The sequence below is a fragment of the Ursus americanus genome, chromosome 2 (assembly GCF_024610735.1).
Source record: "Ursus americanus isolate L20-20 chromosome 2, mUrsAme1.1.p, whole genome shotgun sequence".
NCBI classification, from domain to species: Eukaryota; Metazoa; Chordata; class Mammalia; order Carnivora; family Ursidae; genus Ursus; species Ursus americanus.
In genome coordinates, this window is record NC_142128.1 from 2,071,096 (window position 1) to 2,092,547 (window position 21,452).

General features: G+C 54.1%; 1 protein-coding gene across 4 annotated transcripts in view; it reads right to left on the reverse strand.

The window, feature by feature from the left end:
* Window positions 1-21,452, reverse strand: part of IQCE (IQ motif containing E) — a 46,325-nt gene that overhangs the window by 18,029 nt on the left and 6,844 nt on the right. For 3 of the 4 annotated variants that reach the window (XM_087866890.1, XM_045813245.2, XM_045813247.2), the window contains exons 2-14: window positions 20,741-20,788; window positions 19,278-19,323; window positions 16,255-16,383; window positions 15,579-15,713; window positions 14,606-14,676; window positions 10,477-10,590; window positions 10,301-10,351; window positions 7,275-7,345; window positions 6,180-6,252; window positions 5,974-6,023; window positions 4,419-4,582; window positions 2,943-2,998; window positions 1,592-1,797 (exon numbers count right to left, since the gene is read on the reverse strand). In XM_087866890.1, the coding sequence (XP_087723016.1) occupies window positions 1,592-1,797; window positions 2,943-2,998; window positions 4,419-4,582; window positions 5,974-6,023; window positions 6,180-6,252; window positions 7,275-7,345; window positions 10,301-10,351; window positions 10,477-10,590; window positions 14,606-14,676; window positions 15,579-15,713; window positions 16,255-16,383; window positions 19,278-19,323; window positions 20,741-20,788 (1,214 nt within the window). The remainder of the gene's footprint in view (window positions 1-1,591; window positions 1,798-2,942; window positions 2,999-4,418; window positions 4,583-5,973; window positions 6,024-6,179; window positions 6,253-7,274; window positions 7,346-10,300; window positions 10,352-10,476; window positions 10,591-14,605; window positions 14,677-15,578; window positions 15,714-16,254; window positions 16,384-19,277; window positions 19,324-20,740; window positions 20,789-21,452) is intronic. The other variant, XM_087866897.1, reaches the window with a different exon arrangement.

Consider the following 21,452-nt stretch of genomic DNA (forward strand, 5'->3'; position numbering starts at 1 on the left):
AGTGTGTCACAGAGCAAGGGCTCGGTAAGTGGAAGCTCTTATCAAGCCAGATGACAGCGGAAGAGACTATAGAGACATTATTTACCTTTCAAAATGACTAGCCCAATTTTTGAAACCTTTTCATGAAACACTAATTCTTACAAAGAACCTACCAACTCACATAGATGCACTTGGATCGGAGGAGTGAGACCAGATGGAGTGTGGAAACAGAAGGCAGCAGAGAACTTGGGTGAGGAGTCAGCTAGGGACTCCTTCTCACCTAAATGCACATTAATCTCCAGGGGGCCTCATGAAGACACAGAGTCAGATTCAGGAGGTGTGGGTCTCACAAGGTTCTGCATCTCTAACCAGCTCCCAGGTGGGTGGGGCCTAGAATCTGCATCTCTCACCAGCTCCCCCCCAGTGGGCGGGGCCTAGGTGCTGCAATTCTCACCAGCTCCCAGGTGGGCGGGGCCAGGGTTCTGTATCTCTCACCAGCTCCCCCCAGTGGGCGGGGCCTAGGTTCCGCATCTCTCACCAGCTCCCGGGTGGGCGGGGCCAGGGTTCTGCATCTCTCACCAGCTCCCCCCAGTGGGCGGGGCCTAGGTTCCGCATCTCTCACCAGCTCCGGGGTGGGCGGGGCCAGGGTTCTGCATCTCTCACCAGCTCCCCCCAGTGGGCGGGGCCTAGGTTCCGCCTCTCTCACCAGCTCCCGGGTGGGCGGGGCCAGGGTTCTGCATCTCTCACCAGCTCCCCCCAGTGGGCGGGGCCTAGGTTCTGCATCTCTCACCAGCTCCCGGGTGGGCGAGGCCAGGGTTCTGCATCTCTCACCAGCTCCCCCCAGTGGGCGGGGCCTAGGTTCTGCATCTCTCACCTGCTCCCGGGTGGGCGGGGCCAGGGTTCTGCATCTCTCACCAGCTCCCAGGTGGGCGGGCCTAGGTTCTGTATCTTTAACCAGCTCCCAGGCTATGCTGAGGCTACTGGCTTCCCAGTTTATACTCTGAGAGATAAACCCCATCTCAGAATACACATAGGTTTGGCTTATTCGTGACAGAACTGCAACCAGGGTAGCCACAAGTCACTAGCGGAGGAGATGGGCACGTTTTCAGTAGGGCTACAGATCAAGACACTAGAGAACAAGCAGTGAATAAGCAAAATCTGAACACTTTGCCTTTGAAACTCACAGGGTCACACTGAACACTTCACAGCATTTATGTCTTATTTGGCGTTTAGACTGGACATCATGAACATATTACTGACTCTCTAAACCACTCTGCCTAAGATCTAACTGATGGCCTATTTCACACAAATCAATGAAAGTAAACTCTTCTCTAAAAAAGAATTTGGAAATCGCTCTGGAATTCAGTGTCAACAGATTTAAATGATACCTCCCCTTCTTTCAATGATGTAACGTGGTCCATTAACGTCTTCTTTTTACCACTAACGTGACTTCTACTTCATAAACAAGATACAGGAAGTTTCTGAATCATATAAAACTATAGCAGCAATTACTACGAGGAGCTGAGCATTTTTCCTGAATTCACCAGAACGGCTGACTCCAGCCACAACCCCTCCCAGGGGCGCGAGGTGCTGGCTGTACCCCACGACCTACTCTTTCTCCTGCAGCTGCAGCTGTAGGGCGCTCCGCTCGCCTTTCAGGCTCTGCACAGCCCCCCGGAGACGCTCGCTCTCGCTGTCCTCCTGCCGGTCGCCTCGCGGCTGCCTGGGCACAGCGGAGCTGGACGCAGAGTGCACCACGGCATTTGACTTGACCACTTCTGAAGCGTGTGACTTGGGGCTTTCCATCGAACTTATTTTCTAGAGGCGATACAGGCATTTTTTTAGACGTTCTTTCTCATTTACTTTGCGGTTATGAAGTCCAAAGGAAGAGACAGTGACCAAGGGAAACTCATCTCAAGCACAGTATGGGACTGCGTGTGACCTCACAATCCCGGGACAGCGCCACCTCACAGGAGCCCATCGGGAGGGGAGCCCGTCGGGGAAGTGAAGAGCACGCTGCCAGCAGAGCCCAGCCGGGGGCTGGTGGGGGGCAAGGCGCCATTCATAAGACAGAACATAGGCACAAGAGGCGAATTCATAAGCTTCTTTTCTCTGTGCTCATTTACCCTAATATTTCCTTTGGATTTCTGGAATTTTCGATCTCTATGCTTTTAATCGTAAGTGATAACCCAGTTGTGCCGGCTAGGAGCTATGGAGCACCTGCGGCTTGCCCGATGCCGGCCTGTCTCAGCCAAGAACGCACCGTCATGGCACTTCTGAGCCACCTCTGGCTGACTTTCTTCCTAACGAGCTTTATTTTCAAAATACCCACAATATATAAAAACTTCTTAGGTTTTTAATGCTGTGTAAATTGGCTTTGTCTAATGCTCCCCTTTGGTTTACTCTGCTCAGCCAAACAAGGGGGCAGCTCTCAGGATTTTGCCAGGCTACTCAAAGATGCTGACACTTCTGACCAACTCCAGAACAAGCGGATTGATTACTGACCAGAGGAGTGAGATCAAATCTGCAAATTCAAGTCTCCCCAGCTTTCTGGTGGCTGGACAGTTTTCTGAGGACTCAGATACAGAGGCTGGAGAGTGACCGGCAGCAGAAAGCCCACACGCACTCGTCCCACACGCGCAGGCCGGGCTTCTGAAAGGCTCTAGGATCACCTGCATCCAGCCCTGGTCACACACGGAGTCCAAAACCACGTGCCACGTGACCATGGCTTTGCCCCTGTGACACCAGGGGCAGGAACGGCACGACCCATGGGTCTTATCCAGACCTGCGAGAAGTCTGCTCTGGGCACCGTCCAGTAGACGGCCACTATTCATTCACATGTTCACTTGAGTGTCCTGTGAGCAAAGGACTTGTCTGTCCCCACTTTACAAGCTGCCTGGCTTCTCCCTGAGCACAGGCTGGTCCTAAAGGACAGCAGGTGAGCGCAGAGGTGCACCACTCACTTTTTCCAGCTCTGCGATCCGTCTAAGCAGCCGGGGCTTACTCCATTCCACGTAACCTAACGGGAGCAAGGGTTTTAGGAGACACACTTCACACAACCACCCGGATGCCCCTTCAGCCCGGACCACCCGTCTCAAGCACAGCCTGCCAGTTTCCCCTTCCGCAGCCAGCAGCAAGGCCGGGAGATCCCCACCTGGCAGGTTCTTATAAGCCAGAGTGCCTCCCCGCGAAGGAGTCTGTCCCCCACACTGTGGCGCTGTCCCTACTGGGACATCCGCTCCTGATCCTACCCATCAGGCCTGGACCCATCAGTCCAAGACGGTCCTTCTCAAGGTCACACGAGTCCACTCTGTCATATCCCCCACGCCCCTCCTCCCAGCACTTCCTTCCCTGGTGTTCCTAGCTCCACCAGCCGCCTTGCCAGCCCCCGGCAACGGCGCCGCAGGCTCACCCTCGCCTGTCGCCCTCTGCACACTGCCGAGTCAAGTCGGGGTCTGCACCCCGGGCCCACCTCTGCTGCACTCACTCACGGGCGCTCTGAATCCCACCCAGGTCTTCTGTTCGCTGGGGACCACCTGCCAAAGCCTCCGCCCTGAACTCCCTGACACATCCTGTCTCCACTTGGACACCCATTCCACACCACAGACTGGACCCGTTCCGCTCCCTCAGACCCGCTCCTCTCTGTCCTCTCCACCTCAGTAAAGGACACCCGTCCTTTCGGTCACTCAGATAAAAGCCCTGGAACCTGGCTCCTCCCTTCCCGCAGAGGCTGCCCCTGATCTCCCAAAGCATCCGGGGTGGCCACCTCTCACCCACACGGTGCTACTGCTCCGGGTCACCAGCAGCCCCTGCGAGGACACCGCAGAAGCCCCGTCTCCCCACAGTCCACTCAGCACAGACACTGGTCTTCTCCCCTTGGCCGAAACCCCAGGGGCCCAGGCACGGCCTTCACAGCCTTGTCCTGCGTCCGACCCTGTGACACCTTCTGTCTCATCGCCACCACCCTCCCACTGCCACCGCATGCTGGGCACACTGGCTCTGGGCCTGGCTGTCCCCCACCTGTCGCCATCCCCGAAGCCCCCATTCATAGGCCCACACCACTGCCCCCGACACGTGCGGTCTTCCCTCTGTGTTTTGCTCCCCGGCACTTAGTACCGCCTGACCCGTGACTGACGGGTTGGCTCCTCGTCCCCCTCCAGTTTGACGTCGCCCCCACGAGGGGTGGCTGCTCTCGTTCCCTACTCTGCTCCACTCCCTAGAAGGGTGCTTGGCGCACAGCAGGTGCTCGTTAGGTTTTGGAATAAATCTTAGTGTCGCCCGGCAGTACACGCCTGCGTTTGTGGCAATGGAACTAGGGCCTCGGGGGACGCGCGGGAGGGCCAGGAAGCTCCCGCAGCCTCCGCCGCATCTTCCCTCAAAGAATGCGAGACGCGGCCTCTCCTCGAGCGTCCCTCCGCGGGCGGCTCCAGGGACGGTACCCTTCACGCTGGACACGGTGGGGGAGTTGCTCAGCACGCGGTCCAGGTCTTCCTTCAGGCTCTGGTTCTCTTCCGTGAGCTCCTGGACGCTCCGGGACAAGCTCAGGAGGGCGCTGCTCACTTTTTTTTGCCTTTTGAGGCCCATTTTCTTCTCCCCTGGAGGCCTGGGAATAACAAAGGCAAGGGCTGGGTTTGAGCTCCTAAACCAAGTTCATAAATGCCTTAAAAGAGGGGTGGGCACATGGCAGCCTGTCTCTGGCTCAGAGTAGTTTTTGCAGATACTTGCTATCAAATAGGGAACACGGACTTTTGAACCCCAAGGAAGCAAACTGTTATCCCCCAAACTGAATTCCATTCTCACTGGTAAACCTGTATAACAAAATACTGTATTTGATACTAGTGATATATTTTAAGCTGCATCACTAAAAAGTGTGGGGGAACTTTCTGTCTTGTCCCATAAATACCTGTAGAATGGGTGTTGGCCCTTATCCCGCAAAGTCTAACATACAGCCAATCCTCACTGTTCAATTTCTGTATTTGCAAATTTGCCTACTTGGTAAAATTTATTTGTAACCCCTGAATCGAGACTTGGGGTGCCTTTGCGCTTGCTCAGGGACCCGGGCAGGGTGGCGGAAAGCCCGAGGGGCGAGTTCCTGGCGGGGTGGGGACTCTGCCTTCCCCGCAGTCCCCACGCGCTCCACCAGCGGCCCCCCCTGCACTGTCTGTTGAGCGCTATTCTCCCATGTTTGTGCTTTCGTTGGTGATGTCGCGGTTTAAAACCGCCCCCTTCAGCACAATGCTCAGGGGCTGCCCCAAGTCCCTAATCGCAAGTAAGCACGTGTGTGCGACGCCGCTCGGAGAAAAGCAGTATGTACGGTCTTTAAACAGGAACACGCACAGGAACAGGGCGGGTGACGATGTGGTGACCTGAGGCTCACAGGGACCTACTCTGCACGTCCCCTGGGAGCGATGGCTCAGTATTCCAGCTGGTCGGTGCTGCCGGACACTTCACAGAACGCACCTGCTGCGAACGGCAAGAATCAACTGTCCTTTACAGAAAAAGCTTGCCAATCCCCAAAGGGGAAAAGGAAGGCCGTGCCTGGCCCAGGGTAAACGCCTGATACACGTTCACAGCTCAGTGCCGAGGCCTGGACGTGGCCAAATCTGTGATAAGGGAATCTTCGAGATAAGGAGACCCTGATGTCTCTCCTAAGAAACTCCTTTGAGGAAATGAACTTATATTCTTTGTACTTGAAATGTCTTCTTCACAAGGAAGGCCTGCTTTCAGCCGCAGTGCTAACTGTGCACAGAAGCTGTTCCGTAGCAGGAGCTAAGGACGTGACGCGCGGAGAGTTGAACGTGCTGTCAGTAGCCAGCACGTGGCCACTATGAGGGCACGTGTGTGACCGTCCCGGACGGAAACGTCCACTCGAGCCCCTAGCACACCACACAGGTGCTGGGTCCGAGGAGAAGGACAGCGCGTGCTGCTTGCACGTAATGCCTATGCTGATCTTAGGACCAAACACAAACATGGCTCCCGAGGACATGATCGTACCTCTTTCCTGCAGTTTCGGAGCTTGTCAAGAGAGTCTGGAGACGATGAATCTGTAACGGCCAAATTAAAGTACATTACAATACAAAATGAGCATGAGAAGAAGCTGTAATCCGATTCCTGATTTCTGCCTAGTGGCTGGAAGTAAGCTAAGGGTCCCCGGGGTGCAGCAGAACGACCGTCCCCCCACCTCAGAGAAGGCCACGCACCTCCTCGTAGTAAGTCTCCATGGCAATCCTCATCTCTTCCAAATTAGTGGTCTTCATATCAGTCTGCAGTTTGCTAGAAACCCAAGTTCAGAGTTAACACGGCAGTGCTGGCACCCCCCAGGGCAGACCAAGGGCAAGAGCGCTTCTGGGAACACCCGCCAAGGAAGGGCTTCGCCAGAGAAGCAGGCTGGGCGGGGAGCCTGGCGGACTTGCGTCAAGACCCAGGGAGGACCCTCACACCCTTAGGACCCCTGTGTTGGACCAGCTACCTCCAGGTGCAGTAAGAGACTCCCTAAAGCTGTTCCTTACTAAGTAGGAGGCTTTCTGGGAAGAAGCGAAGTGACTGTGAAGGACCCCCTATCGGGGTGAGAACAGCTGCCTCTGGGGGCAGGGGGAGGAGCGTCACGTCCCCCCCGGAGCACCAGCACATTCTCCCCACCCTCAGCACCCCACAGACTTCGGATGAAAAGCTCTAGCAGACAAATGAAAGTACAGTTAGAGTTCAGGATTCTGAAACAGGAGGAATCAGCAAATAATCAAAACGTTCACAGTTGACAATTCCGGCAAGAAACACAGGAAGGGGGAGGCTGTTGTACACAGGGGAGACTGGGGCCATAGAGCTCTCCTCTGCACCGCATTACCGGGGGAAGTGTGCACGGCCGCCCCCGAGCAGCACCAGGACGCCGCGGGAGCAGGGCAGGCAGCCGGCGTCCCAGCACCGAGGGCTGGCACCAAGACCACAGACCCACAGTGCGCGTAATCCAGCGATCCACAGAAGACCGAGGAGAGAAGGCATTTCTTAAATGCACCAGGGACAGGGAAAGAGATGAAGGGAAGATACCATTCCCAGTGATGTTTGGAAGAGGTGTCTAATTCATCTTTTGGTACGAAGAGGAAGCTGGGACAAGGGACATGGGACGGGGGTGGGGTGGGGGACTGAAGCTACAGTCCGAGCAGACAGACCAGTATAGACTGGTACTGGGGACAAGGCAAGGCAAGGGGCGTGCATGCTGGCTCCAGCCTACCCACGGTGGGGCGAGGCCTCAGTGACCCTCCAGAACCCACCGCCCCTGGCCCCCGCCAGCACGTCCGTACTTGATCGTGGTGTCCTTCTCCTTGCACTGCTGCTCCAGCTTGAGAATCCTCTGCTTTAGCCCGTTAACGACCTGCCAATCGAACACCAGCACATCAAGTTGACTGCTTCCGTGTTGGCGACCTCCCCCTCCCTCTAGACACTCAGACTGCCCTGCCCCAGGCTGCCAGCTGACCCGGCAGCATCTGGACATCCTCCCCCCTTAATCGCTGGCTTCTTTTGTAGCCTCTAGGTGCAGCAAAGAGAGGGCCAACTGTCCCGCTGGCTCAGTGCGTGGTGGCGAGGGCAGGGCAGGGCCGGAGACATGCCTGCAGGTGCGGAGCTCTCCCTGCGGCCACGTTCCACACTTCAGAGAATAGACAGGATACATGGCCAGTGCTTTGGAGGAAGCCACTGCCAGCACTAGATACAAAGATCCCCAACCCTGAGCTGCCCTGGGCGACCACGTCCACAGTGTTCCCTTGGGAGTGAGCAGCGCGGACAGAGCCTGGAGAAGCGCCCCCTGTGCTTCCCTCTGGGGAACGCAAGACCGCTTCCACCTCATCTCTTCCTTCTCTCTGTTAACATAGCACTCTGGGAGATTGCACCCTCATGTTTCCGGAACACTATCCCTTTCTTTCTTCTTGAAGAGCCAACTGTCCTTTGGACAGTTAAATCCAATTAAAAAGCCAACTTTTTAATTGGATTTTAAGCCAATTTTAAATTGTATTAGTAATACGCGAATACATCTTGTTGTAAAAAATATTAAAACATTACAGACGAACTCTGCTCCTTGACCTTACCCCTCCCAACTAAATATTGTTCCAACTAGATCCGCATTCTCTAGACTCATTATGTGGACGCGTGCCCATCGACAGCAGGGCGTTCTGTTGTCTTGCAGAAACGGCTTTTCCTACCACGCAGTGTGCGGGATGTTATTTTCCCACCACGAATGGTCTTGGTGTCCATCCCTCGTGTGCCTCCAGATCTCGGGGACTCCCACACAGTATAATCATTCGGTGTGGACACCCACCCCTCTACTGATGGATGATGACGCTGCTAGCACTAACAAGCCCTCAGCAGCCAGCCAGCCCTCCCTGTGCAGGTGTGCAAACGTCTCTTGAGGGGAGACGCTGACCCGCACAAGCGTCCAATCACAAGACGCAGTGACTGAAGGGTGATCTGGCAGCAGGTATGAAAGTGGGAACAGTACACACCTGAGGATCTAGAATTTCTACTTTTAATCAACTTCAATAATAATAATTTAAAAAACCTATAGCAGAGCGCTGGATGGCTCAGTCGGTTGAGCCTCTGACTCTTGGTTTCGGCTCAGGTCAGGAACTCGGGGTCGTGAGATCAAGCCCAATGTCAGGCTCCGTGCTCAGCAGAGAATCTGCTTGAGATTCTCTCTGCCTCTGCCCTGCCCCCTGCTTGCATGCAGTCTCTCTCTCTCTAAATAAAATGAATAAAATCTTAAAAAAGAAAACAAAACCCACAGCATCAGAATAAAAATACAAAAGCCCTTCCTCTACAAGTATGCGTTATTTACATAATTCTAAATTCTCACCTAAATTAATCACATAGACGTTTCTGAACATAGCTATACTGTTTAATAGTCTTTAAAAAAATTTTTTTTCTGAAGATGTGTTTTAATGTGGCATTATTCTGATTTTAATGGTTTCTCTTCAATGTCGCCCTCCAATTGGGCAGCTATGAATATCCTTGTGTGAAAGGCTTTTTATAGTGTGTTTTTTCCCGGAGACACGGCCTGAAAGAGAGCAGTACTGGACAAACGGCAGGCACGACTTCAGGGCACGCTCCTCGGCTCGGTCACGCCAACCGAAAACACAGCGTCCGGCTCCGAGCACGCTTCTGCGTGCTCAGTCCTGCCGACACTGGTCGCAATCGTCTTACTCATGGTAGTTCAAGCGAACGACTTCACTCAAGTATGCACCCTGGGGTAGCAGCGGGGACCGAGGCAGACGTGGTCTGGCTGCGCGGAGCCTATGGGTTTACCACGGACCCAACCCGGGTGAATCTCTTAACCTCAGTTTCCGGATTTTAAAAAAATGGAGATTGAGTCCCTATCACAGAAGAAGTCAATGAGATTTTGTACGACTATACAAGGTCTAGGAGGTGCTACTCATCTAAACATGATTTTCTTGTGGAAACACTTGGATCTGTTCTCAGGCCCTGCAAGTATTTCCTTCGCGCCGTCCCAGGATCAGAGCCAGGCTCCAGCCACTCGCGCAGGGCTGACTGCTTGCTCTCTGCGGTGGGGGACGTCCCCACTGTGACGCTGTTCCCTACAAGGTACTGCCAGCACCGGCCCTCGGGGCTCGGGGCAGATTCACGTCCACCTGGCTCCCCCGTCATATCGATCCAGTTCCCGCTGTCGTCTCAGGGGGTTCTCTTATAAATTGTAGGTCACCAAACCCAATAATCGCCTCACTAATATTACTTAATTCCTTGTGTTCAATAATCTCAAAACTGTATCCCTTCCAGTTTTCTTTTCACATTTCACCTTGCTAAGAAAACCATGCTCCCTTGACTCGGGAGGTTTACGGGGGATACACTCCTGTCCACCTGCGGTGGCTTCCCGCCACGGCACTGACCACTGGATGGCGCCGTTGCCCGCCACCGGGCTTCCCTAGTCCGCTAGCGTTGTGCGGTCCCATGCGCCGGCGGCGTGTGCGCGTTAAGGGTTCAGTCCAGTCCCGCTTGGTTTCTGTTTTCACTCAGCATCACTAGGTCAGCATGTGCATTGCAGGTGCGGTGGGGGACATCCCCACTGTGACGCTGTTCCCTACAAGGTACTGCCTCCCTGCGCGGAGCCTGCTCAGCCTCCCCTCGCGCCCCCCAACAGCGCCCGCAGCGTCTTCTCGTAACCCCTCGGCTCCGTGGAGACCGGTTTTAGGGAGCTCTGGGCCCTCGCTCTCTGTCACTCCTCTCGTACTGTGTTAGAGGAAAGGCATCCCTCCACCGCGGGCTGTTTTGAAAGTCGGATTTCAGTGGGAAGCTTATGTGTCCTGCTGGAGCGTGTACTCACCCAGCCGGTGTCAGGCCTTTTCTCTGCCAGAGTCCGGACAAAATCCGGGTCCTGCAGTAAGCAGATGGAGAGATGAAGACACGGGCGGCATGGCCTCTCCCCCTGACAGCCTGAGGAGCGGAGCCTGGGCCTTCCCAGCCCGCGGCTGGGCGCCGCCACCGCAGGGCCCAACTTACTCGGGATGGGTCCAAAAGCTGCTCTATCTGCCGGTCCTTCCTGCTGTTTTCCTCTTCTAGGCGCCGAAGCTTTGTTCGCATGAGATCCACGTCGCATTTCTGCGTGTGCAGTGACTGAAACAGAACCACACACACGTGCACCCGTGCACACACGTGTGCACATGAACATCCTGGTGAAACGCCAGTCGGAGCAGATCTTGCAAAGCGGTCCAGTGCCCAGTCAGGGCGCTGTGTGTGTCGCGGGGGGAAGGAGCGTGGGAGGTCACAGCAAGAAGCCCTGTGGGCGCCCCCGAGCGAGCCTGCGTCTGTCACAGCACGTGTCGCTAAAACTCGTCAAAGGCTCACTAACGTCCACTTAAAATCCTTGTACTCTGCTAGGGCTCAGGGGTCAGGGCAACGGCCTTACGATTTTTCACCACTCTGTGGTGAACGGAGGAGCAAAGACGGTGCAGTCAACTTCCCACTAAACCGAGCTGCCCTGTGGCAGTCTCTCCCACTCCCTACTCTGCACTTACATCACCCTTTTATGAAACAGCGATGGCGGGGCATCTTTCATTTTTGTTTTCCATGTGTTCACTTGAGAAAGCCGTCTCCCAGGCCATGGACCCCCCAGCCCAGAGAGCGGGAGGTTTAGGACACTCACAAGCTGCAGAGGGAAGCGCCCACATGGTCAGCTAGTGAGGTCAACTGGCTTTCAGCCTCGCCTGCAGCCTAACTAGCCAGCTTCTCCCTTCTGGGCACTCGTGGTGTGTAGAAAGAGGAACAGTGTCTGAACAAAACCACCACTGGCCAGCTGACTCAAAGCACACACCCAAAGAGGGCTGGCAGGTTGGCCATGTGCCCACGGTTGGCCAGTAGTGCTCTGGGGCATGAGAGGTCCCTGGCACTCAGTGGGGGTTTAATCAGTAAGTCAGTTCATGCACAATCATTGGGAAGGAGAAGAAATCATATGATGGCAATTCTGCTTCCCGAAATAGGGAGTACACTCACTGTTCCCTGTTCCTCCTGCTTTGCACAATGAGAAACCTTGGATACTGTACGGAAGGCAGACATAAGGAGGCTCAGAAGGGTGGAGAGAAGAAGCAGACAGCTCAGGACCCAAGAAATGACCGCAGAGTTTCCCCTTGTGCCTAATGTGCACTCAATGGAGTACGGGGGAAATCAATAGCCTGGACGAGCCCACGCGCACAGACAGGAAAGCCTCCTCTCCCCAGCAGGAAGGGGGCAGCCTCACCAGGCAGAAAATTAATGGACAATAATGGCTCTACCTCGGGCAGACCCTGCACGACGCAGCGTGGTCCCACCCCTGTCAGTGCAGAGCCCAGCCCCCACCCCGCCAGGCCATAGCAAGGCTCCCTGCCCCCTCCTTGCTGGGGGACAGGGCTGGTCAGAGAAGGCCTGTGGGGGGGGGTGGCGGTCAGGACTTCACTGTCCAGGGGTAATGAGGCCACACACACAAAATAAAATGAAAGGCTTCAATTCTAACATATCAAAATTACATTAAATATAAATGATCCAAACAAACCACCCAGAAAACAGAAACGGGCAAAGTAGATTAAAAAACATGGCCAACCACATGCTGTCTACAAGAAACTGATTTTAATGTAGCGAGATAGGAAGTGGAAGTATAAGGATGGAAAGAGAGACGCCATTGAAAGGTTAACCAAAGAAAGCAGGAGTGGGTCCATTAGTGTCAAACAAAGCAGACATCGGAGAACAGAGACGGATGTTACACAGAGACCCTAAGGGTCAATCCACTGAGGACACAGCAACCCTCAACGCACACACGCCCAACTAGTGACAAAACTGAGGGGAAGCCAGACCCACGAGCACAGTGGGGCCTTCAACACCCTTCCCTGAGTGACAAGCAAGCAGCTGGACAGAAAGCCAGCAGGGGTGCAGGGGAGCTCACCCTGCCACCCCACAGGGGCTGATGGCCCCCACACGACACCCTGCCTGGCAGCAGCTTACACACTCTCTTCCCAGGCCCGTGGCACAGATGCAAAGAGGGGCACTCCCCGGGCCACGCGGCCACCCTGGACACACTTACAAGAAACAAAACTACTCGGGGTGTGTTCTGTGGCTACAATGAGTCCACTACAAGTTGGAAACAAAAACAACATGAAAATCTTCAAACTCTCACACACTTAACGACACAATTCCAAATAATTATGGGCCAAAGGATCTTCAGGCGATTAGCACGTCAAAAAAGTACAACAGTATCAAACTTCGCAGGATGCAGCTGGACCAGGGCTGAGCGGAAGGAGCCACTGGTATGGGCTGCCCTGGAAGGCTCCCAGGGCAGGACACTGAGTGGAAAGTGCCAACCTCAAGAGATCACACGCGGTGTAATTCCACGTACAGAATATCATCAGGATGCCAAGATTAAAGAGACGGGGAGAAAAGTCAGCGGTCACCGGGAGTTAGGAATGATGAGCGGGGAGGGAGACAGGTGTGACCACAAAGGGGCAGCTCGAGGGACAGCCTGGGGCAGCATGCGTGTTGACTGCGGTGGCAGGTACGTGACTATACACACGTGGAAACAGGGCACGGAACTGGACACGCACACTGCACCCACGTCTGCGTCCTGGTTTCGATACTGTGCTGACGGGTGGGGGAGACTGGTGCAGGGGACTCTCTGTGCCACCCCTGCCACTGCCTGGGGCGGTCTACACCCCTGGCCCCTCGCTGACTGCCGGGCTCCCTGGGACGGTCTACACCCCCGGCCCCTGGCTGAGTGCCGGGCGTGGCATGGAAGTGCTCGCATGGGTACTTTGCTGAACTCCCACAGCGACCCTGTGAAACTGCACCTTTATGGTCCCCATTTTTCACCAGGAAACTGAGGCATCACTTGCCACTGAAGAACGACTCCGACGCTCAAGACCCCAGAGCAGAGCCATGGCAGTGAAATTCTCTTCTCTGTGCATTTAGAAGCCTAGGCTGATTTTTTCCAGAAGCCTGTGATTGTAAGTTTGAGTAAAGTCAGTATCATTCTAGCCAGAGACCCATCTCTAGCCCCAAGAAGATTCGAGAGTGCCACTGCAGTGATTACTCAGAGTTCAAAATAAGGGTTCTCCCCAGAGTATCGCTGATAAGCAGTGGTCCAACATTTGCTCACGACTTCGAGGGACAAGGGAGTAAGGGTGTGCGGGCGGCACCTTCACTGCTGGGCCGCTCCCACGGGGGCGCAGTCTCTCGGTTGTACCTGGAACCTGAGCACCCTGTCTGGACCGACACAGAAGGACTGTTTCTTGTACACAGCGGCCTAGACCGGGTGCCCCTCAGGGAGGGACGGCTCGCAGGCTCCTCGCCATGGCCGTGCCCTGGCCGTGCTGGCTGCCCATACCCTGTCCAACCCCTGGTGCCCAAACAGGCCGTGGTCCCCCAGATGTGGCTCGGCTGGCGGGGACAGCAGGGCTAGAAAGAGACTAACGTTATGGAAGGGACTGAACCTTGGCCTCTTCTCTAGGGGCACGAGAACGCGAGGGGGCACTAAAGAACAGCGGGGGAGTCGCGGTTACGGTGAAGGTGACGAGGATGATGGTGATTTATCTCAGTGCGATTTATACTTCGGGGACTGGGAGATAGCCCGCGGCAGTAAAAGCAGCCTTGGCCTTGGGAGACGGACGGCCTTGGTGGAAGTCTTCATTCTGCAACCGGTTGACCTTGAACAGACTACTACATTGTCTGAGTCTCAAGGTCATCGCCAGCCGTGAGCTCCGTCTCAGATAGATCCATTGAGCGAGGGCACGTGGAACGTCCGGTTAACACGGAAGAGACACAACTCGGGAGGCTGCTGATAACAACGACACCAGCGACCTCACCTGATGCCAAACCTCTGTGTGGAGGGACTGCGAGGTCAAGCCTGTGTTTCCCCTGCCTCCCTGCCACGCTGCGGGAGCAGAGCAGAGCAGAGATGGCGTGGGCACACTGGGGAGCCCTCTCCCGCAGCTGGCTCGAGGTGGGCCACCCAGCTTCCAAGGCACGGGGCCGGGCTTTGAACTCGGGTGTCCCTCCAAAGCTCACGTTCTTTCTGTGCAGACGCGTCAGCACCAACCTTGACCTTCCCACCCGTCCTCACAGAAGGCTCTCACTGTCCAAAACCGCAAGGGACAGACAGAAACACTACCTTCTTCAGCTCAATGATCTCGTCGTACATGTCTTCCTTCTCTCTGTAGACCAGGGTCCCAGGAACGTGACCTGGAGGGTGACATGCAAAGTCTGAAAAGATCATCCCAACAGCAGAAAGAATTCTTGGCTGTACCTTAAGGAAAACCTGGAAGTTGATACAATTATCCTTTTAAAAAAAAGAGGATAAGAAAAAAAAAAAGAGCAAAGATAGTTCAACATTTTTAGCCTGACCGTGATACTTTTCCTAAAAGTAAGGAGACTAAAACGGATAGCAATACAGAAAGATAAAGCAGGAGGAAACAGAAAGGTGTGAACACAGGCCTTACTTGCAGGAAAAGGAAAGAAGGGGTCAAAAGGAGAAGTGGTATGTTCAGGTTCTAAATAGCAAACAGAACAGAAAGACAAACAACACCCCTTCCCATGTTGAAACCGTGAAGCACACTCTGGTTTCATTGTGACACCCAACACACTGAGACGCGAAAACATTCAAGCCTAAAGTAGAACTCGGAGCCAGCCAACGCAGGAAGGGGGTGAGCTTAGGGTCACAGTGACCAGGGCTTGCCGTGCTCCCAGCAGAGGTCCGCAAGGAGAGCAGTGAGAGCCGGGCAGGAAACGTGGATAAAGACCAGGCAGGAAGACAGACACAGGACAACAGATCCAGCTTTCCTGGGGACATGTGGGCTTTTCCTTATTTGCAATTGTTATTTCTAAGATTGTGTATCCAATAGGTTTCAGTAAGACTCCCAGTTTAGGCAGGTGGGCCCTACTGGAGCCCGGGAAGATGCCACTGTCCACGTCAGGAAAGCTACTTTCTTGGAGGACAGAGTGGATTTGGAGGACCCCTGTCCTCTCTCCGTGATCTCGTAGGGACGGAGCCAGCACAGGAAGTCCCAAATCTGTGTCAAAGCAGATTCCGAGCTGTCCCTCCTGCTTGTCCTTGCTCGTGGCCTCGTCACCATCACCGTGCTCACCATTGCTGGCAGAACGCCTGACGTTCAACCTCCTCATTCTGAACGCTTCCATCAGACAGTCGGGCGTGCTGCTGGGGGGGCTGGTCCACGCACACTCCAAGGTCAGGTCTGACTTCAGGGGCTGGGTCAGACTTCCTGGTTTGAACGTGCATGGATTTAATACGACAGGTACACACAAACACAACGGGAGCTTTTGTCTCTAACAATCCATCTTCCCGGGCGGAAGAAAGCTTCAGTCAACCAGCAGGTAGTGGCAATCATGGTATGCGGATAAATGTTCAATAAGCAGCTCTCGAGAGACAAAGAAAGCCCAGGTTTGTGGCATCTGCCTATCTCCCACCACGCCCAATTTCAAGCTGCCAGTGTGACATCGACCAGCTCACAAAATTCCTAAAAATGGCGCAGTGGGCTCTCGCAAGCTGGTAGGAGCTGGCTCCAACAGGCCAGGACAGCCGTGCTGAGACATCCTAAGACTCACGGGCATATGGTGTCACACATGCAGACCGTCAGAAACAGCCAGAAACCACACTGAACGTTACGTAAAGGTTACGAAATATAAAATAACGAGTAAAATAAAAATAAATAATAAAAATAAGTTTAAAAAAATCATAAAAACTCTCTCTTACGTCACCTGCCACAATTCCTAAGACTGCCCCGTGGAGCAGCAACCACGTACCTTGCTTTGAGCTCCCCAGCCACAGCTTCTGTGGCGCCAAGGACATTCTGTTGCCAAGAGGCATGCTCGCCGCCGTCCTCAAAGATCTCCAGGACGCCACTTTTCTCGGCTTAGAGTGATAAGGTGACTCTAGAAAGTCAACATACGGTTTCAGAGGTGCAAGAGGTCAACGCCTCTCAACGTAAGTGCCCGAGAGCGACAGAAACAGGACCGCAGAACGTTCACAGGAGTATTTGACAGAAGTGGAAACACAGTTATCATACGTACGTATACTTACGTTTCTTTTAAAAATTGTGGTATAAAGACATAACGTAACAGGAAATTTATCTAAAAGTACAAATCCATAATTCTGCCACTATTTGACGTTTTCTGATGTGTGTGTAGTTTGACATAGTCGCGGTATAGTCAACACACAATTTTGTGTCCTTTATACTCGACACTGCAATAGATTTTTCATTTCGCCAGAGTGACATAAGCAATAATATCAAGAACTTATTAAAAAATCTAGAGGAAATGAGAAAAAAATTACCATTTTTGATTTTATCAAAACAAGGGAAATATTTTAAAGGTCATTTTTAATCTGGAATTTCATCTCTTTAATTATGGAAGATATGACAAATTTATGTGAAAACTTAGTTATTCGTAAAACATGCTTATAAGTAGCAGAGAAATGTCTGTCTAGAGCAGGTCCTGAAAACCCAAGTCCAATATATTTAATTTTTTAAATATTTCTATGTTTTTTCCATGGCTTCAAAATTTATGAGGAATGTCCCATTAAAATTTAGAACAGGAGAATAAAGACCCATTAGACCCGGACGCATTTTCAGCAGGACAGCTGAAGGCCTTCCAAGCTTTGTCCATTGAAGTGCTCAGTTATAAAGTAAATTAGCGATCAGGGAAACAGCTCCCCAAGTAACATTCCCCTCCTAAATGTACGTGATTCATCAGTGAATGGTAAGAATTCCTCAGGAAACGTGCGCACACACGGACCAAAGCGGGGCAGGCAGAAGGAAACACGGGCGGGGAGGCACGTTGGCGAGCAGGGCTGCAAGCACCCAGCCCCCGCGCTCCGGAAGCTACAAACCCACATAGGGCTGGCTTAGGCGTTACAGAGCCACGCTTGTGACGTGAACAGGACACGCAGTCGCTGCTGTCAAGGCCCAGGAATCCGGACAGAAACACACCTGCAGAACAGGACTCCAGAGGCCGTGAAGGGAGTGGGCCTCAGAGCTGAGATCGGGCCAACCGGCGTGAGAGGCAGCGCGGGCCCAGGGAGAGAGGCGCCAGAGCACGGGGGGACAGGACACGCAGGTCAGCGGGGAGCGGGGCACCTGCGATCAGTGCTGGTGCAGGACGGGACTTCCTGCCAGGCCGCCAGGAGAAAGCGTGGGGAGACGTGGGGCCGCTGAGGCTCAGTAGCCCCTCGAGTTGTGATTTGGGGGTTCTCACCATTGTAACCGACATGAAGCACACTTCTGACGTTTACAGAAATCAAGATAAAAGCAATTTGATTATTACGATTTTAGACACCTTAAGTGCTGACTTCCGGTAAGAATAATGGAAGGTGCTGTGATATTTACCTTCCGTACCTTGTAGCCGTGAAGGACTTAGAACAAAATGTTCTAAAACAAGAAGATTTGAACCACAAACACCACACTTTTACTTTATATCAATTCTCAATTTCCTCCATGGAAGGAGAGCAAGGACATCAAAAGTCCAAACTGATACATAACTTCTCTCTGTTTATATTTCTTCATAATAAAAAACATATTTTCTTTCCTTGGCAGGAATTATCTGTCTAATTATGTTTTCCTTGGGCTAACATGAAAGTCCATTAGTATTCTCTGAGTGTGTCCTACACGTGACACGGTGTGTTTGAAACGCACACGCATGGAAGGAACATACATACCCGTGTAATAGAGTCAGGGACAGCCTCAGGTTTGGGGGGAGCAAAAGGAAGCCAACACAGGATTTAAACTTTGTCACGAAGACACGCCTAGGCATAAAATCCCCACGCGGCTCACCGTGTGTTAGAGCAGTGTCAGAACAGCGGAGAATGAGAGAGGCCGGCCGGCCGTCTGGACGAGCCCCGCGCCACGGACTGAATGTTTGTGCCCCCACGAGTCCTATGCTGCAACCTAACCCCTACTGTGATCACGTGAGGGGGTGAGGCCTGCGGGAGATGGTTAGCTCATGACGGAAGGGGGGGGTTCCTGATGCGATTAGTGCCCCCACAAAAGGGACTCCACAGAGAGGCCTCGCCGCCTCCCGCATGAGAGATGCAACCCGGCATTGGCTGTCCGCAGCCCGGAAGAGGCCTCACCAGAACCCGACCATGTGGGCGCCCAGCCTTGGACGTGTGGCCTCCAGGACTGTGAGAAGTAACTGTTCAGAAGGCCCCCAGACCTCAGCTCAGCCACCTGGGCAGAAGAGGACCCACCCCTGCAGCCTCGTGTCCACCTGCTTGTCCACGGCCAAGGATGGTGTCTCCTGGACAGAGTGGCCACCCCCGCCGAGGACAGGGAACACAGAAGTGCCTGGTGGACACAGCCCGGGCGAGGCCACAGGAGACCATGACACCTGCTCTGTACAGTGTGCCAACAGCAGCTGACTCAGGAGCCAATCCCAAGGGGACGAAGCCCTCAGACCATGGCAGCATTCCAAAGACACAAGAGGGTTCAGAAGGCGGGGAACGAGCACAAGAGGCTAGAAACATGGCATCTGCCGGGGGCTCTGGGGACAGCAACTCAGGAGCCTCAGCCCCTCGCCAGGCCTTCTCCCATGGGGACCATGGGGACCACTGGGGCCACGGGGGAAGGCGGGGACCCCACGAGTGCCAGCTCACAAGACCCCAACACAAAACAGAGCCGAGCGGTGGAAGTGTCGCATTTCAATGACCCCAAGTGTTTGAAGAAGACATTCGAGATCTTTCTCCCAAGACGCCAGGGAAGGACAGCTTCTGAAAACCGTTTTCTGGACTAAACTGTAGACATTTGAGGGATGAGGGGACTGGTCATACTTACTCGCTGATGTGGGTGGAGGTTTGTGGGAACTTTTCCTTTTTGCTTTCTGAAAGAAAGAAGAAATGAGGTAAAGCAGCCGAGCCTTCTGGAACAGCCCAGCGGTCCCAATCACGAACCACAGGCGTGTTCAGGATCGGGGTGGGGCAGGTGCAAGGGCAGCGAGAGAGGAGAGCAGCTCAGCAGAGGCATGAGCGCAGGCTGAGCCAAGGAAGAGCCCACAGCACAGCGGGGCGACCCCAGGAAACGGGATCAGTGCCGCGCTCTGAGCCGGGTCCCCGGGAGCCCTGGCGACACTACGTAAGTGCAGACTGAAGATACCCCACAACAGCATATCTTTGACCACCGCACTATCCTCATGCCTGTGCCGGGAGCACCAAGCTGTGCCCATCCACAAGGGCAGATTTGGCAAGAAGCAGCCCCTGAGAATAGGGCACCTGCAAATCCGCCTGCGGAGGGGAGGTCCAGCAGAGGAGTGACCTGTCGGCATCCCGTCTCCCGGGACAACCCTGATGCCAGGTGCAGAACCGGGCACCAACTGGGTTCTCCTACCACTACTTATGTGCCCGGAGAAATGACACGCCCTCCACGCCTGTGTTCCTCAACTGCTCCCCACGAGACAGAGAACGCCTCTCACGTCCCCGCCAGCAGAAACAGGACTCTATGCTATGCATTTTACCCAGCAGGCGGGCTGGATCCCCACTCTCCAGGGAGCAGCTCGGGCCCCAGTCCTCAGTGGCGTTGAGGGAACACCCCTCACGCTGCAGAGGTCTCTCACGGCAGACAAGGGGCCCGAGAGGCTCCCCCGAGTGCACAGAGCTGTGGTGGGTTGGCAATCTGCTGCTGCCACATGTCCTCAGGGCTCTGTGCTGAGGGCCGTGGATGACTCTGCCTGCTGGAGACATGCGCCCTGGGCTCTTCTTTCACCACCGCCTGGCTGGCAGGTTTCGTACCCAGCACAGCTTCCCACGCGAATTCAGACAGGCCAGGCTGGGGGCTAGTTTGCCTGGGGACCCGTGCTGTCCACTCTCCCTTCAGGCTAGCTCCCTGCATCCCAAGGACCCTGGGGGCCATCCGGCCAGGACATCATGCAGTGCCACGGCTGCAGCTGCAAAAGGGTCTCCTATCTCCCCTCAGAGCCCTCTCCCTCCCCTCACATGGCAGGACTGGGAGCCAGGGGGGAGGGGGTGTAGCCAAAACCAGACCCAGGATAGCAGCTCACCATCTGCCTCAAATATACTCCACTCAGGACCAACATCTGGATCAAGTCTTAAAATTATAACCACAGTTGTTTACATCTAACTAAGGGCTCCAAGCTCTTCAACTGCCGAGTATCACGTGGAGTGTGTTCTCTAGCTCTAAACACAACATCGATGGGGAATGACCTGGTGCATGCGTTTGAGTAACATGAGCAAAGGCAAAATCGCCAGCGCGGGGATAAGCGGCTGCCCCCCCATCACACTCACCGTCTCAAAGTCAGAGTCAAAGGTAATTGCAGATAGACTGTCATCTCCCTGGAAGAAGAGATGCAGACATTGAGATTTTCGGGCACCTGCTTGGCTCCCCACGGTCATACACACAAGGTGGAACGAGCCCACCCATGCTACGGAGGCAGAGACTCGAGAAACCCAGTCAGAGTAAGCAGGTGGCGGCCAGACGGCTTAGCCCAGCGGAAGGAAGGGGTGGGGACACAGAACAGAATCTCTGCCTGCCAGGCCATCTGTGTCTGTCCACCCAGCGACACATTTGCACAGAACCTCTGGGTACTGTTGCTAAAGAGAGGATAAAAGGATTTCGTTTTCCACATTGTTTAAATGTGCTCTCATTCACCTTCACATCAAAGCACAAGGAATCTGTGACTGGATCCTGATAAGAACAAGTTGAAGTCATTTAAAAAACATACTCATTCATACATGCATTATTTGGACTCATAAAGCTTCTTGCCCTGGCCCGGGGCGGGGGCGGGAGGCAGAATAAATTCTGTACCACCTAAATTCAGGACTAGGATGTAGTCTCTCCAAAGAAGACTGTTTCCAGGTGCTGGGTGGCTCAGTAGGTGAAGCGTCTGCCTTGGGCTCAGGTCGTGATCCCAGGGTCCTGGAATTGAGCCGCACATCGGGCTCCCTGCTCAGTGGGGAGCCTGTTTCTCCCTCTCCCTCTGCCCCTGCTCATGCTCTC